This window comes from Neomonachus schauinslandi, chromosome 1 (assembly GCF_002201575.2).
Source record: "Neomonachus schauinslandi chromosome 1, ASM220157v2, whole genome shotgun sequence".
NCBI lineage: Eukaryota > Metazoa > Chordata > Mammalia > Carnivora > Phocidae > Neomonachus > Neomonachus schauinslandi.
Window position 1 is genome coordinate 75,371,205 of NC_058403.1, and position 19,628 is coordinate 75,390,832.

The 19,628-nt window shown below is 35.5% G+C and overlaps 1 protein-coding gene across 1 annotated transcript in view; it reads right to left on the reverse strand.

Annotated features, from left to right (window-relative positions):
• Positions 1–13,683: 13,683 nt before the first annotated feature.
• The window catches only part of CLDN16 (claudin 16), a 20,205-nt gene continuing 14,260 nt past the window's right edge, over positions 13,684–19,628 (reverse strand). Inside the window, exons 3-5 of the mRNA XM_021692639.2 lie at positions 17,370–17,534; positions 14,521–14,712; positions 13,684–13,817 (exon numbers count right to left, since the gene is read on the reverse strand). Coding sequence (XP_021548314.2) covers positions 13,684–13,817; positions 14,521–14,712; positions 17,370–17,534 — 491 coding nt within the window. The remainder of the gene's footprint in view (positions 13,818–14,520; positions 14,713–17,369; positions 17,535–19,628) is intronic.

Sequence of the window (19,628 nt, forward strand, 5' to 3'; positions counted from 1 at the left end):
GTGGAGAAGGAGGAGGCTCCCATGTTGTATGGGTAGATGTGGACTGTGGAGCCCACAGCCTTTCTCTGGTATCTGGAGATGGCATTTCTTGGAGAACCATGATAAGAACCTTTGGCGTAGATATCAATGTTCTTATTGAGAACTCTGCCTACAGAAGTAGCAGTGAGACATTTTCAGCACTTTTGCAGTGACCATGAGCAAGGGGGGGGGGGGCAGAAAAAGAAATCCATGCTAGACACACAATGGTCTTCAGCTGACAAATTTGTCAAACTGAACAATTGATATCTCTACTTGTTTATCTAAAATACCTTTTAACTTGACCAAATTTATCTCCTACCTAATTTTTCCCAAACTTGTTTATCCAAACTTTCCTCATCTCAACTGATGACAACAGCAACTTTCCAGTTGCTTAGACCAAAGAACTTGGAGTCATTCTTGAGTCCTCCCTCTGTGTCACTTCCTATGCCCATGTTGTCAGAAAATGGCTTGGCTTGGCTCTTAACTTCAAAATAAGCCTAGATTCTAAAACAGTTCTTACTACACCTCTGGTGTGAGCCACTCACAACCAGTTCTTGCCTGGATGACTGTCATAGCATCTCAACTGGTCCTTTCGCTGCCAGCTTTGCCCTTCTTTATATTCTATTTCCAACACAGTAGCTAGAGTAATCTTTTCAAAATATAAAGAGGATCATGTCCTTTAACTAAACTCCAATGACCCTCACCTCACTCGAAGGAAATGCCAAAGTCCTTGCCCCAGGCCCCTGTAGGATCAATACTCTGCCCAGGTCTCCTTTCCTGTGACTCTTGCCCTTACTTATTTGTCCCAGGAACACTGTTATCAGACCTATCAGCTGTTAACCTTCCTGCATCTGTGGGTTAGGGCCCTAGTACTTGCTGTTTCTTTTGCCTGCAACACTCTTCCCCCAAATATCAACATTGTTTTACCCTTTTACTTCCTTTAATTCTTTGTCCCAATGTCACCTTCTTCATGAGACCCACCCTGATTATTCTACTTTAGATTGCAACCTCTCCCCACCCTGGCACTTCCACTCTTTGTCTCAGATACACTTTTTTCATAGCACTTACCACCTACTCCACTACATCGTTGAATTCTATTTATAATCTGCTCGCCTTCCCTTGCTAGAATGTAAATCCATGAGGGGACAGATCTTTGTGTTTTGCTTCACTAATTTATATCCAAGGGTCTAAAGGTGTCTCTTACTTAGTATGTATTCAAACAGATTTTGTAAGCCCATGTTACCTAGTTCTGGAAAGTCCCAGAGATAAATGGAAGAGATTTGATGGGGATAAGGCTTTATGAAAGTGAATGTAGGTAAGAGCCAGGGACAGATGGCTTAGGGCTGCTAAAATAATCTCATTAGTATCCACTGATGAAAGAAGCCCAGAGAAACTTGTGTTAATATACTCTAATAATCCCGGGTAGGTAAGCAGGGTTTAGGGTGTATACAAACTGCTTTCAGATTTTATTCTCATGATAATTTTGTGGCCTAGCTATTCTTAACTTCAAGTTATACATGGTAGATTGAACATGTCTCCTCCCTTCTGAAATCCACGAAGTACAGTAGAAGAGGAAAAACGTTTTTAATTCACAAGAACAAGGAGAGTGGCAAGAAGATGACAAAGAAAAATAACAGCAAGATTTTAGTACACCAAGAGATATCTGAAATGGATGCAGATGGATAAATCATAATTCACTGGGGTTTCAAGTTTCTCCACTTGGCTAAGTGTCTTCAGGGACAAAACTGAGAATAATCAAGCAAACTCATGCTGTAGCAATGCAGAGACTCACCAAGAATTAGAGATAGGAGAGGTGAAGAGAACTTTGGAAATGATGATGAACATGATCTACAGGAAGATAGTATTAAGCAACCCAGGGAAGAGCCAGTTCCAGTCAGAACATGACAACAAATAGCTGTAGGATGATAAGAGGGATATTAAGAAAAAAAAATACATAATAAAAATGTGGTGATGAATTAACTATTGGTAAATGGAAAGTGAAGGAACTGAAAAGACAAGGCAATTCTAAATCAACGAAAAACGGAAGTTGGATTAACCCCCCCACACACCCAAAACGGTTAAGCTATGAATAGTGTAAATAATAAGTATTGAGTTTTACATTGGGCATTAGATCGACAAGCTACAGAGGGGGAAGTGTGTCTAAGGAAAGGTGGCAAGATTTAATAAGAAAACTAAATCCTAATCAGATTGTGGGAAGTCAGTGAATAATATCTAAAATTAAAAGAAAAATTTTAAAAAATGGTTAAGTATATCATTTGGAAATTAGGTCATAGGTATCTGAAGCAAAACACTAAAGCAGCTGAAAATTATTGCCTCAAGAAATAAACTTAGAGATAATGCTATGTGGGGTTGGGTAGGGCAGAGAAGTGCTGGCTTTTATCATGAGCCTATGGTACTCTTTGACTTTTAAAACTAAATGCATGTGTTACTTTAATTCTCTCTCAGTCTCTCTTTCCCTATCTATCTATCTATATGTATCTATCACTGCCTTCATTTAATAGATTAGAAAATGTGGGTCCTGGAAGGGTAACTGACTTGCCTAACATGCATAGCTAATTAGCATGAAAGACAAAACTAGAGACTAGGCATTTGATCTTTCAATTCCTGGTCCAGATATTTTCCCACAATGATCATCTAATTTCAAAAGTGGCTACAAGCAGCACCTGGGTGGCTCAGTTGGTTGAGTGTCAGACTCTTGATTTTGGCTCAGGTCATGGTCTCCAGGTTGGGAGATCGAGCCCCGGGTCTGGCTCTGGGGTCAGCGGGGGGTCTGCTTGAGATTCTCTTCCTTTCCCCCCCCCCCCCCCCCCCCCCCCAACTTGTGTGCATGTGCGTACGCTCTTTCTAAAATAAATAAATCTTTTTAAAAAGTGGTTACAAACATCAGAGAATGTGGGTTATAACTAAGTGTACCTCAAGTAAGTCATGCTAAGGAGTTTTTGCTCATATCCCATGAGCTATGTATGTTAAAATTCATTCCAATTGCAGAATAGGCAGTGGATACAATCGACACATAGAGAAGTACAAGCGCATCTGGAAACAGGGCTAATGATTCAGCAGCTGGAGTTTGCCAAAGACATTAGTGAAAACACGGTTGAAGTGATCGGAATTTATTTTTGTGACTTGAATTTATGTGTCAGGACACGCCTAACCAAATAGCATGCTTGGCACATGGTTGGTTGGTTGGTTTTGGGGGGCATGAGAAGAAGTGTGGGAGGTGTTGGCAGGTAAGTAGGGCTGGTAGAAAAAGAGTTTGTTTCCATAAAAACCCTTCTGACAAAGATGTCTTATCAGATATCCCAGATTATATTTTCATTTAATTCTAAAAAATAATCACTAAAAGACCATTATATGTTAATTATTGTGTAAGATTCTGGATATATTTCTCCACCAAACTTAGTATGATGTTTAATGATATTAGAGTTTCCACTACTTTGCTCTGATCTCCAGAATGAGACTTAGAAGTTCTAGCAAATGCTCTTTATGGTCCACTGAAAACTACTGAAAATAATAAAACTAATTTGGATTATATGATTATTGTAACATTTAAAAAGGAAATTTAAAACGATAAACCTGTACATTTTCTGTCATCTCATCTCTGAAAATCTTTACTTCCATCTTAGCTCACCAATAAGTTGTTAAAATTCAATTTAACCTGGTGTTTCAGATTTTAATTCCAATAAGACTAGAGTTTTTTCTTCTTATGTTAAAGAACATTATTTTTTAAATGAGGCTTTTCTAGTTGTTAAAGGGTGTAGCTTTTTCTTTGAGCATCCAGCAGAGGGCATGAAAGCCTACCTATGATTATAGCCCAATGTTAGGTTTGATTTAATGGCTAGATGAAATCATGAAGCTGGGTTACTATTGATATCAGATTTTTAACAGACCTGAGCAGAATGGAATGATAATGATGTTCAAGTTTGCAAAGAGGAATCTATTACCCTAGCTCATATTGCTCACAATGAAATGGAGCATCAGGTGAGACACTTGCCATCAGAGAGTCTAGAAAATCTGATATATACTCTCACTTCTGAGGATGAGACCTGTGAATTTGAGTTGCCCACGAAGGCAGGCTAATGCGCATACACGATGTTCACGTGGTATGTAGCATCTACAGCACTGACCCCACAGGTCTAGCCTGTTTCTTTTATACCTTGACCACAAGCTCTCCTTTCATTTTCAGTTTTGTAGTTCCAGATTTGTTTCATTTGTGTTAGGAACACAACCTTTACAAAAGACAACTTTAAAATTCAGTATCTTTCGCGGAAATGAAATAGAGTTGGGATAGAACTGAATAGCAGTCATGTGGACAATGAAATGAAACTCCAGCAGAATATTATATCTAAGGCAAAATGTGAAATATGTCAGGTTCGTGTAAGAGAAAATGAGACAATGAAAATGTGTTGGCAATGAGACCCCACTTTCAATAGAGAATGATTTTTTTTAAATCAGAACAACAACAAAAGAGAAAAACATAACATACATCTCAAAGGAATCTTTTACTTTTAAATTCATTTTGTTTTGTGGTTTTGTGCAAAATAACGCTACACAAGCCATTTTTTTCTTTCATATTTAATACTAGGTCCTGGGAAAGAGTATAATTGCTTTGTTATTTTTACTAATTGCATTTCTAGGAAGTTGAAATAAAAGTGATATTCCTTTACAAAATGGAACCGTTTGGTGATAAATAAAATGTAATTCAAAGTTGTGCATTTAGACAATAGTTATTCTTTTCTTCTAAAATTATGTCTGTTTCTACCTAATTCATGAAGCGAATAATGTGTATCAATCAAGATGGCAGATTTTTATATTAATAAGATGAAAAATGGTATTGTTCAGAAGCACTGAAATGATCAATAAACACAGGTTTCTTATTTTTATTATTTTATTTATTGGGGGAAGCCTTCCTTTTTGGAAAAATCTATTTTATGGGATGCAACAAGCAAAACTAAGAGAACTTTTTTCTCTAGCAATTAATACAATTATTTTTGTCTTTATATTTAATAAATAGTTTTTATTTTTCCAGTTGCATATGAAAACTGAAGTGTCAATTCAGATTATTTTCTCTTCTATGTATCTAAATCTGGGTAAATCTATAATTTAAAGAGTCTTAGGTACCACTAACTAATTGCCTATCAGATTTAGCTATTATTCTTTCTTGAAGTATATTGAGAGACACAAAACAAGAAAGTCTAAGGACATATTTTAAATAATCAGTGAATGATTGCATCCTTAACTGATATCGTTGGGAATATTTGTCACCGGTGACTTGGCCAAAACAAAACAAAACAAAACAAAAGATCAATGCTGTATGAGGAGAGTTGGATGAAGGGATGGAATACCAATCTCTTAAAGATCCCAAAGCATTACTGGGGCATGTTCTGATAAGCTGCTACATGTAAGGGACGGCCACCCATGGGACACACTCGAGTAAATAAGAGATGGTCACTAAAAAGGGTGCAGAAACCTAGCGCTTCTGCCTTGCTGTTGGAGGTATACATGTTCTTCCGGTTCAGAACTAAACTGTGTAAGGCTTTAGAAGAGAGTTTGTTTACTTTAAAAATACATTTTCTTTTACTCTGATTTTATTGGCATGAGTAAAGGATTCCATAGAGAAAGCAACAAGAATTGACCATATGCTCAGAACAGTCATTAGTGGAACAACTCTATGTGATTGTCTTCACTATGTTTCTAGCTCCTGATTTTTATTCTCCAATAATGTATTTTTTTTCCTTAGTTTCCCTCATCTTTGTTTCTGACAGGTTTGCTGACTGTTTCAGTTTCTGCTATATTAACCAAATTAGCTTCTTTTATTTTTATTTACTAACCTCAAAGCTTTTCCCTTCTCTAATAAAATAGAGGTCCCCCCCCCAATTTCCTCTTCTTTTTTTTTTTTTAAGATTTTATTTATCTGAGAGAGAGAGACTGAGAGAGCACAAGCAGGGAGAGTGGCAGGCAGAGGGAGAAGCAGGCTCCCGGCCAAGCAGGGAGACCAACACGGGACTCAATCCCGGGACCCTCAGATCACAACCCGCGCGGAAGGCAGACGCTCAACCGACTGAGCCACCCAGGCGCCCTGAGTTCCTCTTTTAATTAACACTTCCCATGCAATAGCTTTAGAAAAGGAAGGCATGGTATAATATTTGTTTTAATTTAGTAAGGGAGAGACTGTGGTTTTTGGTTTTTTGGGTTTTTTTGAAACTGTGTTTTGCAACTGGAACGTATCTCAACTCCTTCCCCTAGTTCTCTGGGTGATGTAGGCTTAGCTTTGCATATAATAACATAATTTAAAAAACAGCAGAGAAGTTTGATGATTTCCACAACCCTCAGAGTTTTCCTTCCAGATCCAACACTTCCTCCAGCAAACTCAGGAAGACAATTCAAGAGTCAGGTCTACTTGTCTTCATGTCCCTTTATCTGGTGGAAGTGAAATCACACTTAAATAAGTATCACAAAAGCATCCTCTTTCCTTCTTTCAAACTTCCAATTTCCTTTTTGAGTATGGTTTTTCTTTCCCCCCTGCTAAATATTATCAACAAATATTTAAGCTGTCAGTTTTGTGGAAGTAGTCAAGTTTTTGCAAAGGAAACCTTATAGTACTTTACATTTTTCAAGTCTCCTAAACCTTGACTCAGTGGAGATTATAGAAATTAAAATCACAGTATTTTATTTGAGTCATATCAACAGCAAATTGTGGACAATATTGGATTTGGAATTTGGGATCCAAGTAAAAAAATATTTTTCAGACAGTTGCAACAAAATAGACATTGGAAAAATTGATACTAAGGAGTTGTTAATTGTTAATGTTGTTGACTGATAATGGTATTGTGGTTACATTGTTTAAAAAGTCTGTTATGCATATATAATGCATTTTTTATGAGTGGAATAATATGATTTCTGAAATGTGTTTTAAATAACCAAAATAAATAAGTATTATTTTCTTATTTTGGGGGCTCTAGAAACATCCTATATATTGAAAAACTGCAGGCCCAAAATGGTGTCACTTAGACAAAGTTCCCAAACTGGGGCTTAATACCCAATCTAATTGCAGTTTCAACCTCCTCAGAAATGTAGCCCAACAGGTCAGTCAGGAATTTTTTTTCCATCAACACCAATAAGTCTGTCACCTGGGTCCTCTCCATCCCCCAAAGAAAGAGGAGATAATTAGCATGATAAGACAACTTGCAAACAGCCTCCTCTGGGACAATCTTTTCCTTTTGCTAATAATTTCCTTGTCCCCACCCCCCCATTTATAAAAACTTTCCATTTTGTAAACTCCTCAGATTGCCTCTCTACCTGCCTATGGGGTACATCCTGATTCATGAATTGTTCAATAAAGACAATTAGGTCTTCAAATTTACTTGGTTGAATTTTGTTATTTAACAGAGCATATGTCCATTTTTCATTTGCTAACTCTAATCCTAGCTTGCGGCTTTACTTTGCATGAGCAATGACATTTAATAAGCTATTTTACCTTTTGCTTATATTCTATTTTAAGAATACTACATTGATTAAACCATTGTATACCAAAATTCAGTCTCTAAAATATGGACTTTTTCATTTTTAATTACCTAAAAAGTGTTTTTACTTATTTTTATTTAATGTATTTTAAATCAACTCAGTTTCAAACTTAAATGTATTTTACATGGAAACTTTAAATTGTATCATAAGTGGAAAACATGCTTTTTCAAATCCATATAAAAATAAATAGATATAAAATAAAAAGATTTAATGTACCACTGAAATTTTTTTCAAATACCATTGTTAGTAAGTTTGATCCACTTTGAGAAGCTCGTCAATATATGCTTTGAAATTTGGAATACACCATAACATGGGACTAAAAACCAAAAAAAACCTTAAAATTTCCATCTGCAGAAATATTCAAACAATTAATGATTATTTTAAAAAGTTGATCAACTGTGTTCAACTTAGTTAAATAAAGGCAAAGCAAAGCAGCAATATGATATCATTTTCTACCCATAATATCAGTAACAGTATTAAAGATTGCTAACATCTTGCATTGGCAACAGTGTGGGAAAACAAGCACTTTTATATACTGCTGGTGAAAGTATAAATCAGTACCTTTTTTTGGAGGCCAATTTGGCTATAGGTATCAAAAATTTAATATATTCACATAGATTCAGCATTTCTACTTTTAGACATAAAAAGTAACGCTATAGTTATAATCCTGTAAGAAGACAAAGGTGTTTTTTGTTTGTTTGTTTGTTTTGACAAAGGTGTTTTTGAAACAGTATTCATTGCCACATCACTTATAATAGCAAAAATGAAGATGTTTAAAGGGACAAATTGGATAAATAATGGTTCATATGAACAATGAATTATGAAGCCATTAAAATGAGTGAGGTGATATGGAAAAATGCCAATAAATATATTTAATTGTTGATTTTATTTTTAAAGAGAAAATATCGAGTAACAGTATGCTGTATACATTTTCAAAGGATCTATATATATATATATGCCAAAAATTTTAATTTTTGTTTGTTTGAAAGGATACAAGAAATATGTGAGAGGTACATCTCTTGGGAGAGAGACTGTAAGGGAAGTCCATGGAGGTGGGTAAGAGGGACATTCATATTTACATTTCTGTACTGTTAATTTCTGAAAAGTCTTATGCATATATAATTTTCTCTATGTTAACTCTCTTCTAGGTGCTGGAGTAATCGTGGGTTTTTTGTGTGTCTGTGTCCTTATCCCTTTTTATTTTAAACAAATAAAATTATTTCAATAAAAACTTAAAGCGTCACCAGCTTTTTTTGAATGGAAACACGGTAACCAATATAGGATTGTGCATTATATTATTTTCAATTAATTACTGCATATCGGGGCTAACGTTATTTACTTGGGAACAATTATTTCTAAGCTCAAAAACTGCAGAACTTACTCCAAGAAATATTTTTCTACCTAATTTTCAGTTTATCCCCTTAAAATAAGATTGGAACTATTTTCTCCAGCAGGAGAACGTTGAGACAAAGAAAGAAAACCGAAAAAACAAAGCAATTGATTTGAAAGAAGATTAAAGTGTAAAGGAGAGGATATGATGGGAAGATTAACTGGGAATCAGAATTATGTCTGTGATGGTGAAAACTGGCTTAATAAGACTTTGCTGCATAGAGGAGTCCTCAAAGAGGCTGGCTGCATTAGGGAAACCAGGATGTTGCCAGGCCAAATAAAACTAGCACCTTCTGGACTTGGGTTGTATTTCTAATGATGGCATTGAGGGTTTTTAGCAAATACCTTCCCTTCAATTTTCCTACCTTGGAAAGAGGGAAAATGCTATCTCCTCATATTTTTCATTTTAAAATAATTTGTGAATATCAAAACCTCCTTCTCGGGACGCCAGGGTGGCTCAGCTGGTTAAACGTCTGCCTTGGGCTCAGGTCATGGGATGGAGCCCCCGCTCCGGCTCCCTGCTCAGTGGGGAGCCTGCTTCTCCCTCTCCCTCTGCAGCTCCCCCTGCTTGTGCTCCTGCTCTCTCTCTCTCTCTCTGTGTCAAATAAATAATAAATAAAATCTTAAAACAAAACAAAACAAAACCCACACCTCTTTCTCCCAGTTATGCTCTGGGAACATGGAACTGCTCGTAATTTTTAGCACATTAGTTGCCTTCTCTTGATTCTTTCTCTGTGCATGTTGTTCTCTGTATAGAATACTTTCTCCTAACTTGTTTTCTTTGAAAATCTCCCTCCTCTGCAAAGGCTCCCCTACTCTCAGGTGAAGTGACTGCTTTTCCTATGACAGTGCATACATAACCAAATTATAGCAATTATTTTATTGCACACTAACTTTAGTTGTTTGTGTCTCTGTCCCTTCTATGCTTGAGGATGCTTGAAAACACACAGAAGATCTTTTAATAAAACTGCACAAATATGTGCATGAATAATGTAAGAATAATCCAATCAACAAATCAATCACATGCAATGGATGCTTAGCTTTTGCAGGCCACTGTATGATTGCAATTCATTCACTCATTTATTCAAACATGCGTACTGAGGGCCTGCTATCCATCAGGCACTGTGCAGGGTGCTGAGAATAAAGCAGTACACAAAGTAAAAAATGTTTAGAGCTTGCAGTCTTGTTAATTATTTTTAAGATTTATTTATTTATTTGAGAGAGAGAGAGCACAAGCAGGGAGAGTGGCAGGCAGAGGGAGAGGAGAGCTGAGCACAGAGCCAAGGCAGGCCTTGATCTAACAACCCTGAAACCATCACCTGAGCCAAAACCAAGGCTCAGATGCCCAACTGACTATGCCTAGAATCATGTTAAAATTTTTGTCACTTTATCCTAGAAACAACAGAAAGACATTTAAGCAAAAGGAGAGACATGATTTGTTATGGTAACTACACAGACTCAGATGGAGAGAGTAGGCTTATTCTATGGATAAATTTCTACTACAGTTGTAAATAAACTATAATTAGAAAATCATCTTTCTACAAACCCTCACCAGTTATTGATTCAGGTAAGGACTATCAATTGTTAAAGGTGTTATTTTAAAATTAGTATTATGGTTGAGGAAGAATAGAATATTCCTACAGTTTCCAGAAGAACACCATAACAATCCCTTGTTTTTGTCTCTAAAGTACAAATATATGTAACTGAAGAACGGATGGATTGATGGCCATCATCCTCATCCAGTGAACGATTTTAACATAACTGAGGCTAAATCAACCAGATATTAAGTCTCCAGATATGCTATCACAACACATAGTATATTCTAGAAACTTTTGAACTTGATTACATCAAGTCTCCAGATTTAAATGTCAACTTATTGGAAATAGAAGGCATAGAGAAACAAGCTAACTGACATCAAAAAAATCCAAAAGGTGGAACAAAATTAAAGAAAACTGGTTCCGTTTTTTTTTTTTTTTCAGGGTTAGTGAAAAAAACATGTGGCTTGAATCAGAGAGACTTAAGGGCATACCAACCAAAGGAAATGCAGATTCTGGTTTGGACAAACCAGCTTTGAAAAACTTGGGGAAATTTCAATATGGATAGGGAATTAGATAAAAATGAAAATTTATTACTATGAAAAAGCAGAGATACTACAGGGGAAAAAAGTAGCTTACAGAGCAACATATATGAAATTATCCCTTAAAAAGAAATATATGCATATGTGGGAATGTCTTTGCATATATGTGTAGACATGTAGAATATCTGGAAGGATATACAGATACTCAGTGAGATTTTAGGAACAGTGATGCTCTCAGTGGAGAGAACACGGGCCCATATTGTAAAATATGGAAGATACATTTTTTATTATTTTTATTCTCTGACTTTCTACAATGCACATATATACCATCTATAATAACAAAAGATTAATTTCAATTAAAATGTGATATTAGAAAATAGGAGTTAATGAAGAGATATAGGTAAATACAATTGTCCAATTTTATAAATTTTATTTTTTCTTGTTGTAAGTAACCAGATATGACTAAACTTTAGTATCCAGAAGTTAGCGGGCTATTTCAATATTTCAACCTAATAATCTTGTGTGTATACTTTGGGCTTCCATAATTTTTCTTTCTGGGCATGTTGAATTGCCACGATGCCAATTATTACTTCTTCACTATTTAATATTTGTTTTGTTGTCCTTAGTTGGTATACAAAATATATTCTTTGTTATGCTTTATTTTGGGAGGCTTCATTAAATAATAGTGAATGAGGAATAAACATTCCCAAAGAAATTTTAAAAAAACTAATATATGTCCCAGGATATATAAAACATTTTTATTGAGAAAAATTTCAAAACATTCATAGATGTCCGTTATCACAAGAATCCTCTGAAATATTTCCTCATACAAATGAAGTCTTTAAGGAGGGAAAAATTTATCTCTCTAAAATCTAATGAGTTATTTAATTAATTTTACCCTGCCTTTCCCAAGAAGAATTTCAAGAGACTTAACTAGAATATATAAAACATGACAGACATTAGGTCATAAAAAAGAAGTAGGAGCAAAAATTTTAAAAACCAAAGTTGTGAAAAAAGGAACAACAAAAAATAAGTTTTAAACTGCATAGAATAACACCAATATAACAAGTAAACATGATCTACAAATAATTTTTTAAATGTCAATTACATGGTTAGTAATATCCATGAAATAAAAATCAATCAGTTGCTTTTAATTCTAAGATTCGCTTAGAATTTCTCCTGAGAATACTGATAAAGAGATACCATGTGAAGTCATGAACACCATTCACAACAACATAAATATATGTATTAGGCTTTCATCATCTCATTTTCACATGATTTTTAACTTTTTAAATTTAAAACACTTCTTTTGGGGGTCTTCAGAAATTCACAACTAAATCTCTATTTTTGAAAGAACTAATTTCCAGTTCAGTGGGTAGTCTGTTACGGTACTGCAAGAGTATTCATGCTATTCATGCGATTTATAAGAAATCAGAAAACCTGAGATTAAATTATGTAACTTTTTAAAAAGCCTTATCATTTAAAAAATTAAGATGGTTAAATTAGAATATGAATAAAATCCCATTAGCAATTCATCTTATTTTCAGTAAAGAGTTGTGAGCCTTTATTTCTTCCAATCAACAACTATTTGTTAAATTTTATCACATGTATTTTGCTGGGTGATGAGGATCCAGTGGTGTGAGGACACTTGAATCAGTGAATTCTAATATAGTGCATTCATGAAACATTTTTGGATGTCCAATCAATGAATGAACTCTCTGGTTTAGCTATTGTTGCTGTGGTCTAATAGTTTGACAATATATAGGCAAAATTACAGTAGTGATAAAATAATACACAGATCTCTTATGTTGCTAATGAGGAAGAAAGTCACCACTGCTCTGGTATTAATTCAGCATTTGCATTTGACATTCCAAGTGTGGAAGGTAAACTTCTTATCTTTTTTAATTTTTTTATTAACATATAATGTATTATTTGTTTCAGGGGTACAGCTCTGTGATTCATCAGTCTTACACAATTCACAGCGCTCACCATAGCACATACCCTCCCCAATGTCCATCACCCAGCCACCCCATCCCTCCCACCCCCCACCACTCCAGCAACCCTCAGTTTGAAACTTCTTATCTTTAAGTTCCACCAGTGGCTGGTATATGAAGCTGCTGTTTTATTTTTTCTATTTTAACAGGGTCAGAGTAATGGTAAGGTTTGATGTACTAGCTTAAATTTCGAAGAATCATCTTCTTGAAAGTTATCAAATAACTCACTCAGATGAGAACACAAAGAATGAACCAAAAGCCAGGGAATTTGCTAAGAGGCTGTCAATCCCTTCAAAGATTAGAATCCCTGGCCTCTTTCAAAGGTTGCTTTCTAGTCTTAAAGTGTCATTTTACTTGAATATCACCATGTCACAATCTCTAACAGCAATACAGAAATCACAAACAAACATTTGTATATCCTAGCAACCTTATCCAAAAATACAGGGCAAGTGCGTGGGGGCATGTGGAAGAGGAGGGTGGAAACGAGGAGGGAGAATATGAGAATGACAGAAAAGGAGCAGGGATAGGAGAATCAAACTTCTTGATTAAGCTGAGCAATTAATTTAGTTGCACATAGTGAGGTCAAAATAAGTGTTCCTGGATTAACACAAACATATTGATTGATTATTTCAGTAACGTACACGCAAACTGACGTGTGGCACTTTACACCCTTGTGTCCACAGCATACATTTTGGCAGTCTCTGTCCGAGGGGCTACGTATGACTTGGCCATGGAAACAGCTGCTGTGGAATAGGCTTTTCTCATGGAGTATGGATAGTTCCTCTCAGGTCCAACATCTGTTGGAAAGAGATAAATGTCATGATATAAAAATCATTAAGACTCTGTAAACTTTGGGGAGAAAATTTCACTTTATACATTCTTCTCATAAAGAGGCAAGGATATAAATATTCTAAGAAGGAATCATCGAAAAAGAATCCTAGAAGAAAATCAAAGATTTTCATCTGGACAGTTATTTTTTGATTTAAAAATTAGGTGATTTCCTTTTCTTTCTCTCTCTCTCTCTTCTCTTTCTCTCTTTCTTTCTGATGAGGAGATAGATTCTCTTGCTTTTTAAGTGATATTTTTAAAAACCCAATAGTAACACATTACATTTTTCAACAACAAATATTTGACTTGGCTCTCAGTCTACTTCTCTATTTAACTCTAGATATAAATTTAGTAGATTGGATGAAGTTAGATATATAAAATTCTGAAAATATTGAAATCATCATTTTATATTTAAATGTTGGATATAGCTATAACTGTGGGTTTGTTTGTTGTTGTTGTTTTTTCCACCCAATATACCACTAACCAGCTAGTAAGACATGAATATTGCAAATCAGTTGTCCTTGAACAACAGAAATTGTTAAAGTGTCATTTTTTTTATAATAGGTAGGGATCAAGTAGGCAACATTATTTTGTGTTGGTGAGATCTGTTTCCATCGGGCTAGGAAGATTGATACAGGTGGCAATAAGTGTGTTATTTTATTTTGTTCTTACCTTTGAAGAGGTATAAGCAGCATGTCAGGACAGCACCAGCCAAAAAGCAACCCAGAGACCCAGCCATTCCAAGCCAACAAGACCAACCAAATTTATATTGGATGCCAAGAAATATATTGTGCAAAACCAGAGAAGAACGTTCCACATAAACATCAACAGCATACCACACTGAACCAATGATTCCTGGGGCACCTGAAAGAAAGGAAAGTTGCTAAAAATAATGCAGGCCTTTCCAAATTTAGATTCAAGGAGATCTGACTGCTACCCAAAATGCTTGGCATCATTTAGAGGGATAATAATGATTCTATGGATTTATGGACAACTCAAATTTTGGATACCTCTTCTATGTCTTCCTTTTGCTTTCTATTTTGTATCTCTTCTAAACTGTATATAAGTTTATACATAAAGAGAAATACAAAGATTAAACAATGCAGTGTTCCTCTGTGTGCGTAGACTTAAAATGGTCATTGTGGTTTTCTTTAATTTCCCTCTTTCCAATGTTTTCTTAAGTGCTGTGTAAAACGAAATATGAAAAACAAAAGAAAGAACACAAAATCGAAGACAAATAATATACAGCATATGTTCATCCTCTATTGATTTTTAATTAAAAGTATATGTCTTTAAGGATATTCTATTTCTCCTCTGCCCCACCACCTAGACCCACGATTAAAGTTATGTCAGCTACATAATTAACACCCATAAGGAAACTATGCTTTTGAAGTCAATAATTTTAGTGTGTAGGGGTCAAAAACAAATAACTGGAGTAAAAACTGTCTTTATTATAAAATAAATTCTTATCTACCACCCCCACACCATGTAAGAATGAGCTAAGAAATTTTGTTCCTTTTAAACAAAACTTAATCCCCAGAATTAGTCTCTCTGACAATTGGACTGGCTTGAAATGACGCCACTAGAGTCCTCTCACTTTAAAGGTATAAATTGCACGTCATTGCTTAGATGCAAGGGAAAAAGGTGGCGAACTATGGGACAAAGGCTATGTGAAAATAGTGTTCACCATTTCATTGCATTCTTTTCCCAATTGTTTAATGCAAGAACTTTAAGAAGGACCAGATCATGAACATAAAACCTTCAGATAATGGTTTAAATTACCACATATTTTCTACAATATTGCAATCTACGAGTTTAAGATGGAAATTCCTTTATGAAATTTACAGATTATGGAAAATTATATATATACACACACATAGATAAATATATATGAAATATGTATATATTTCATACCATATGAAAATAGCATGCCATAAATATTTATAAGTAACATATCATATGTATGGCATTAGTATTTTATACATAAAATTAGTATTTTATATATAATATATATGGCATACTAGTTTCAAATGATGGTTCCAAGCCTTTGGCCATCTCTGGAAATTTAATTTTGTCATTTCTTCATCCATTCCTGTAGGGATTTTTTTCATCAAATCGTTGTTTCTTTCTTTTTGTTTTAATTTAGCTTGTTTTGGTTTTTTATTAAAAAATGGTATATCTAGTGATATTTCAAGAAGTATTCTGGAGCAAAATTGTATAGCATTAAATGATGTTTAAATTTGTTAAATAAAACACATTGTTATATACAAAAGCTCTATGTTATTACTAGGCAGGACATGGGAATAAATGTCTTAAAAAGGAAAACTTAGTAAGTTCTTGTGACTTTTTAATACAACCTAAGGATCATCAGGCCTTGACTCAATATGTGTGTATAAAACTTCAGGGAAGCCCCAGTTTTGACTGTGTGATGGGTTAGGCTCTCTGCTACGTGCTTACTCTACCCACACTGGATCTTCATGACAGCAATTCAGGGTAGATATTATTACTGGGGCTTTACCTTATTTTGCAGATCAAGAAAAGGAGGCCAGTTGTTTAACTCACACATCACACGTATATATCTCCACGTTATTTATTTTATTTTTTTATTTTTTTAAGCAAACTCTACCACCAACATGGGGCTCCAACTCACCACTCAAGATCACATGCTCTACCAACTGAGCCAGCCAGGCGCCCCTCCAAGCATTTTTAGTTCCAAAATCCCTATCCATTCATCTTGTACTGCCTGTTGATGTTCCCATGAGCATTTGCTTCGCTAACTTTTGGCTGCTACCATAAGAAAATGATGGTTTTCTCTCTGAGGGGTGTGCCCACTGGTTTTCGATCTTCCTGCACTTTTATTTCTTTGACAGTGTATTTTCTCCCAACTTGCATTAAGATCCTAAGAAGACATCATGTTGTGACAGAGGAAGACTAAACTGAATTTAATGACAGACCTTGTTCTTTCATCAATAAACACCATGTAAAGTGCTTCTTGACTGTTTATTAGTCATGCTTGATTTATTAGCCTTCAGGACTCCATTTATACATCTGCTTCCTAAGTGGAGATATAATCTGCTTATTGTTACATTTATGATCAAATGGCCTGGCACATGAGAAAACTCTAACATAGGCCTTGGCACAATTAAGTTCATTGCTAAAAAGAATTGGTGGGAGTGGGTACAGGTAAGGAGGTGGTGCTTTGGGACATACTTGAAGATTTAACTTCAGGAATAATCAAAAAATAAATTATTTGAAAATTTTAGATCATTATATAACTTTTTAAAATGGTTAAAAAGTAGTTTGAGGACTTCGATAAACTTTGTTCCAGGATATTAACAAAATTAATTATTTGATTCCATATCTGAAGTAAGTAGGGTTGGGGGATGTGCTCTTTATTCCTCCAATCTAGAAAAGCAGGTCACATATGTTCCTAAATTGAACTGCTTGACAACAAGCACCCTTCTCCTTCATCTCAAGACCATAGATGTGCTCCTCTACCCCACCACTACTGCAGAGAGTACCTGCTATTAGTAAAATGGTTCCGGCAACAAAGCAGATGCGGACTTTGATGTATGGCTCATCAGGGAGGAATTTCACACAGTCAAGACCAAGAAGCAGGGTGATAAATCCAAATCCAGCTAGAATATCTGCAGTAATCATCAATGCTCGAGTTACCACCAGCTTCACTGGAAGATCAGGGCATGTGGTTACATTGTGGTCAGAGGAAGGAAACATGTGAAGGCACACAGGTGCACCCCAAAACAGATAATCACATACATTAATACACACCCACTGCAAGAATTAGACTTCAAATTTGCATGAACATAGAATGTTTTCATGAAATGCAAAAATATCATAGATTATTGATATTATTATTTGTTTAAGCACTGATTATTACTTAGTCTTGTTGGCCCCCTAGCAAAATGCCTGGCATATAGTGTGGACTAAGTACCTGTTTCCTTGTTTGTTTCCTGTTTTAGAATGAGTCTTGTTCACAAGTATTATAAGTGAATACTGAATCAAAGTAGACTATCTCTTCTGCAGAAGTTATCCCAATAAATATTTAAGAAATTACTGATCACTGCCATTTTTGAAGGTCTATTGAAAAAAATATACTTTTGATAACTGGTTAAAATTTGGTATAGGGGAGCAGGATAAAATACTTCAATATGTCACTTGCCAATTCAGGCTGATGGGAGCCATCAGCAGGTTTTTAGGAGAAGGAGCTTCTGTTATTTAGTAGAAAACTGTATCTAGAGGCCAGGTCATATTCTTTTTCATTGCTTCAGGTGGTGACCCTTCTTGGCCGACATTCCATATTAACCCTTTAACCTTGCACTGCCAACTGAGCAAAATTGAAAACTATGGCCACATGAGAATATATGATATAAGGTCCAGGGAAGAGGATATAGGGTAAACAGAATGGAATAGTAGCCGCCATCATCTGCAATGGAAGCATCCTCAACCATGAAAACCTCTTGAGCTGTGACTCCCAGTAATGCTAAATTTTGAGCGCCTGGTGGCTCAGTCAGTTAGGTGTCTGCCTTCCACTCAGATCATGATCTTGGTCTTGGGAAAGAGTCCAATATTGGGCTCCCTGCTCAGTAGGGAGTCTCCTTCTCCCTCTACCTCTCCCCACTGCTCGTGATCTCTCTCTCTCGTGCTCCCTCTCTATGAAATAAATAAAATCTTTAAAAAATAAATTAAAAAAATAAAAATAGGAAAATTTTGTCACAAATGGAAAGTTAATTATCCTATGTCAAAACTACTATTTTAGCCACTAGAGGAGTGACACGATTTATTCTTTTGATAGTACAGTAATTATGTTTTATTTTCATAGTGATTGTGGTTTCCTTGCATTTTAAATAATTTTTCCTCAGTGGTAAGATAAATTTAGGGTTTATTTAGCAATAGGTTGCTTATAAAAGGTGGCCAATTTATTTAAAATAAAAAAATACTTTTGGGTCACCTGGGTGGCTCAGTCAATTAAGCGTCTGCCTTCAGCTCAGGTCATGGTCCCAGGGTCCTGGGATCAAGCCCTGCACTGGGCTCCCTGCTTGGCAGGGAGTCTGCTTCTCCTTCTCCCTCTGTCTCTCCCTGCAGCTTGTGCTCTCTCTGTTGCTCACTCTCTTTCTCAAATAAATAAATAAAATCTTTTAAAAAATACTTTTATGATCCATCTAAGAGAGGAAATCGATGCATAAAATCAGCTTCTACCTGTTTTTTTTTTTTTTTTAAGTAGGCTCCATGCCCAGTGTCGAGCCCATTATGGGTCTTGAACTCACAACCTAGAGATCAAGACCTGAGCTGAGATCAGGAATCAGTCACTTAGCTGACTGAGTCACCCAGGAGCCCCAACTTCTACCTGATTAATAGGTGAATATTTAAGATCTTAAAATGTGGCATTATTTCAAATAATTTAGACTTAAATTTCTAATTTAGGCCAAATCAAAAGCCTATTTCGGAAAGAGAAAAATATGTAACTAGGTGATATCAGTTTTTATATTTCAACAATCTTCTTGAACCTCAAATAATATATACAAGTGGGTTTCCTACTCAGCACCCCAAACCAAGCAGTCCCACACTTTGGAGTGACTTCCTTAAACATTTTTAAGTCCCCTTTTAGAACCTGGGTCCAACAAGGCCAGGATTGCTATCTGGATGGGATGCCCTAAAATCATGGCCCTGGTTTTCCCCTCTCCAACACTTAATCCCATACAAAGTGTGATTCTTTCTTTCTTTCTTTCTTTCTTTCTTTCTTTCTTTCTTTCTTTCTTTCT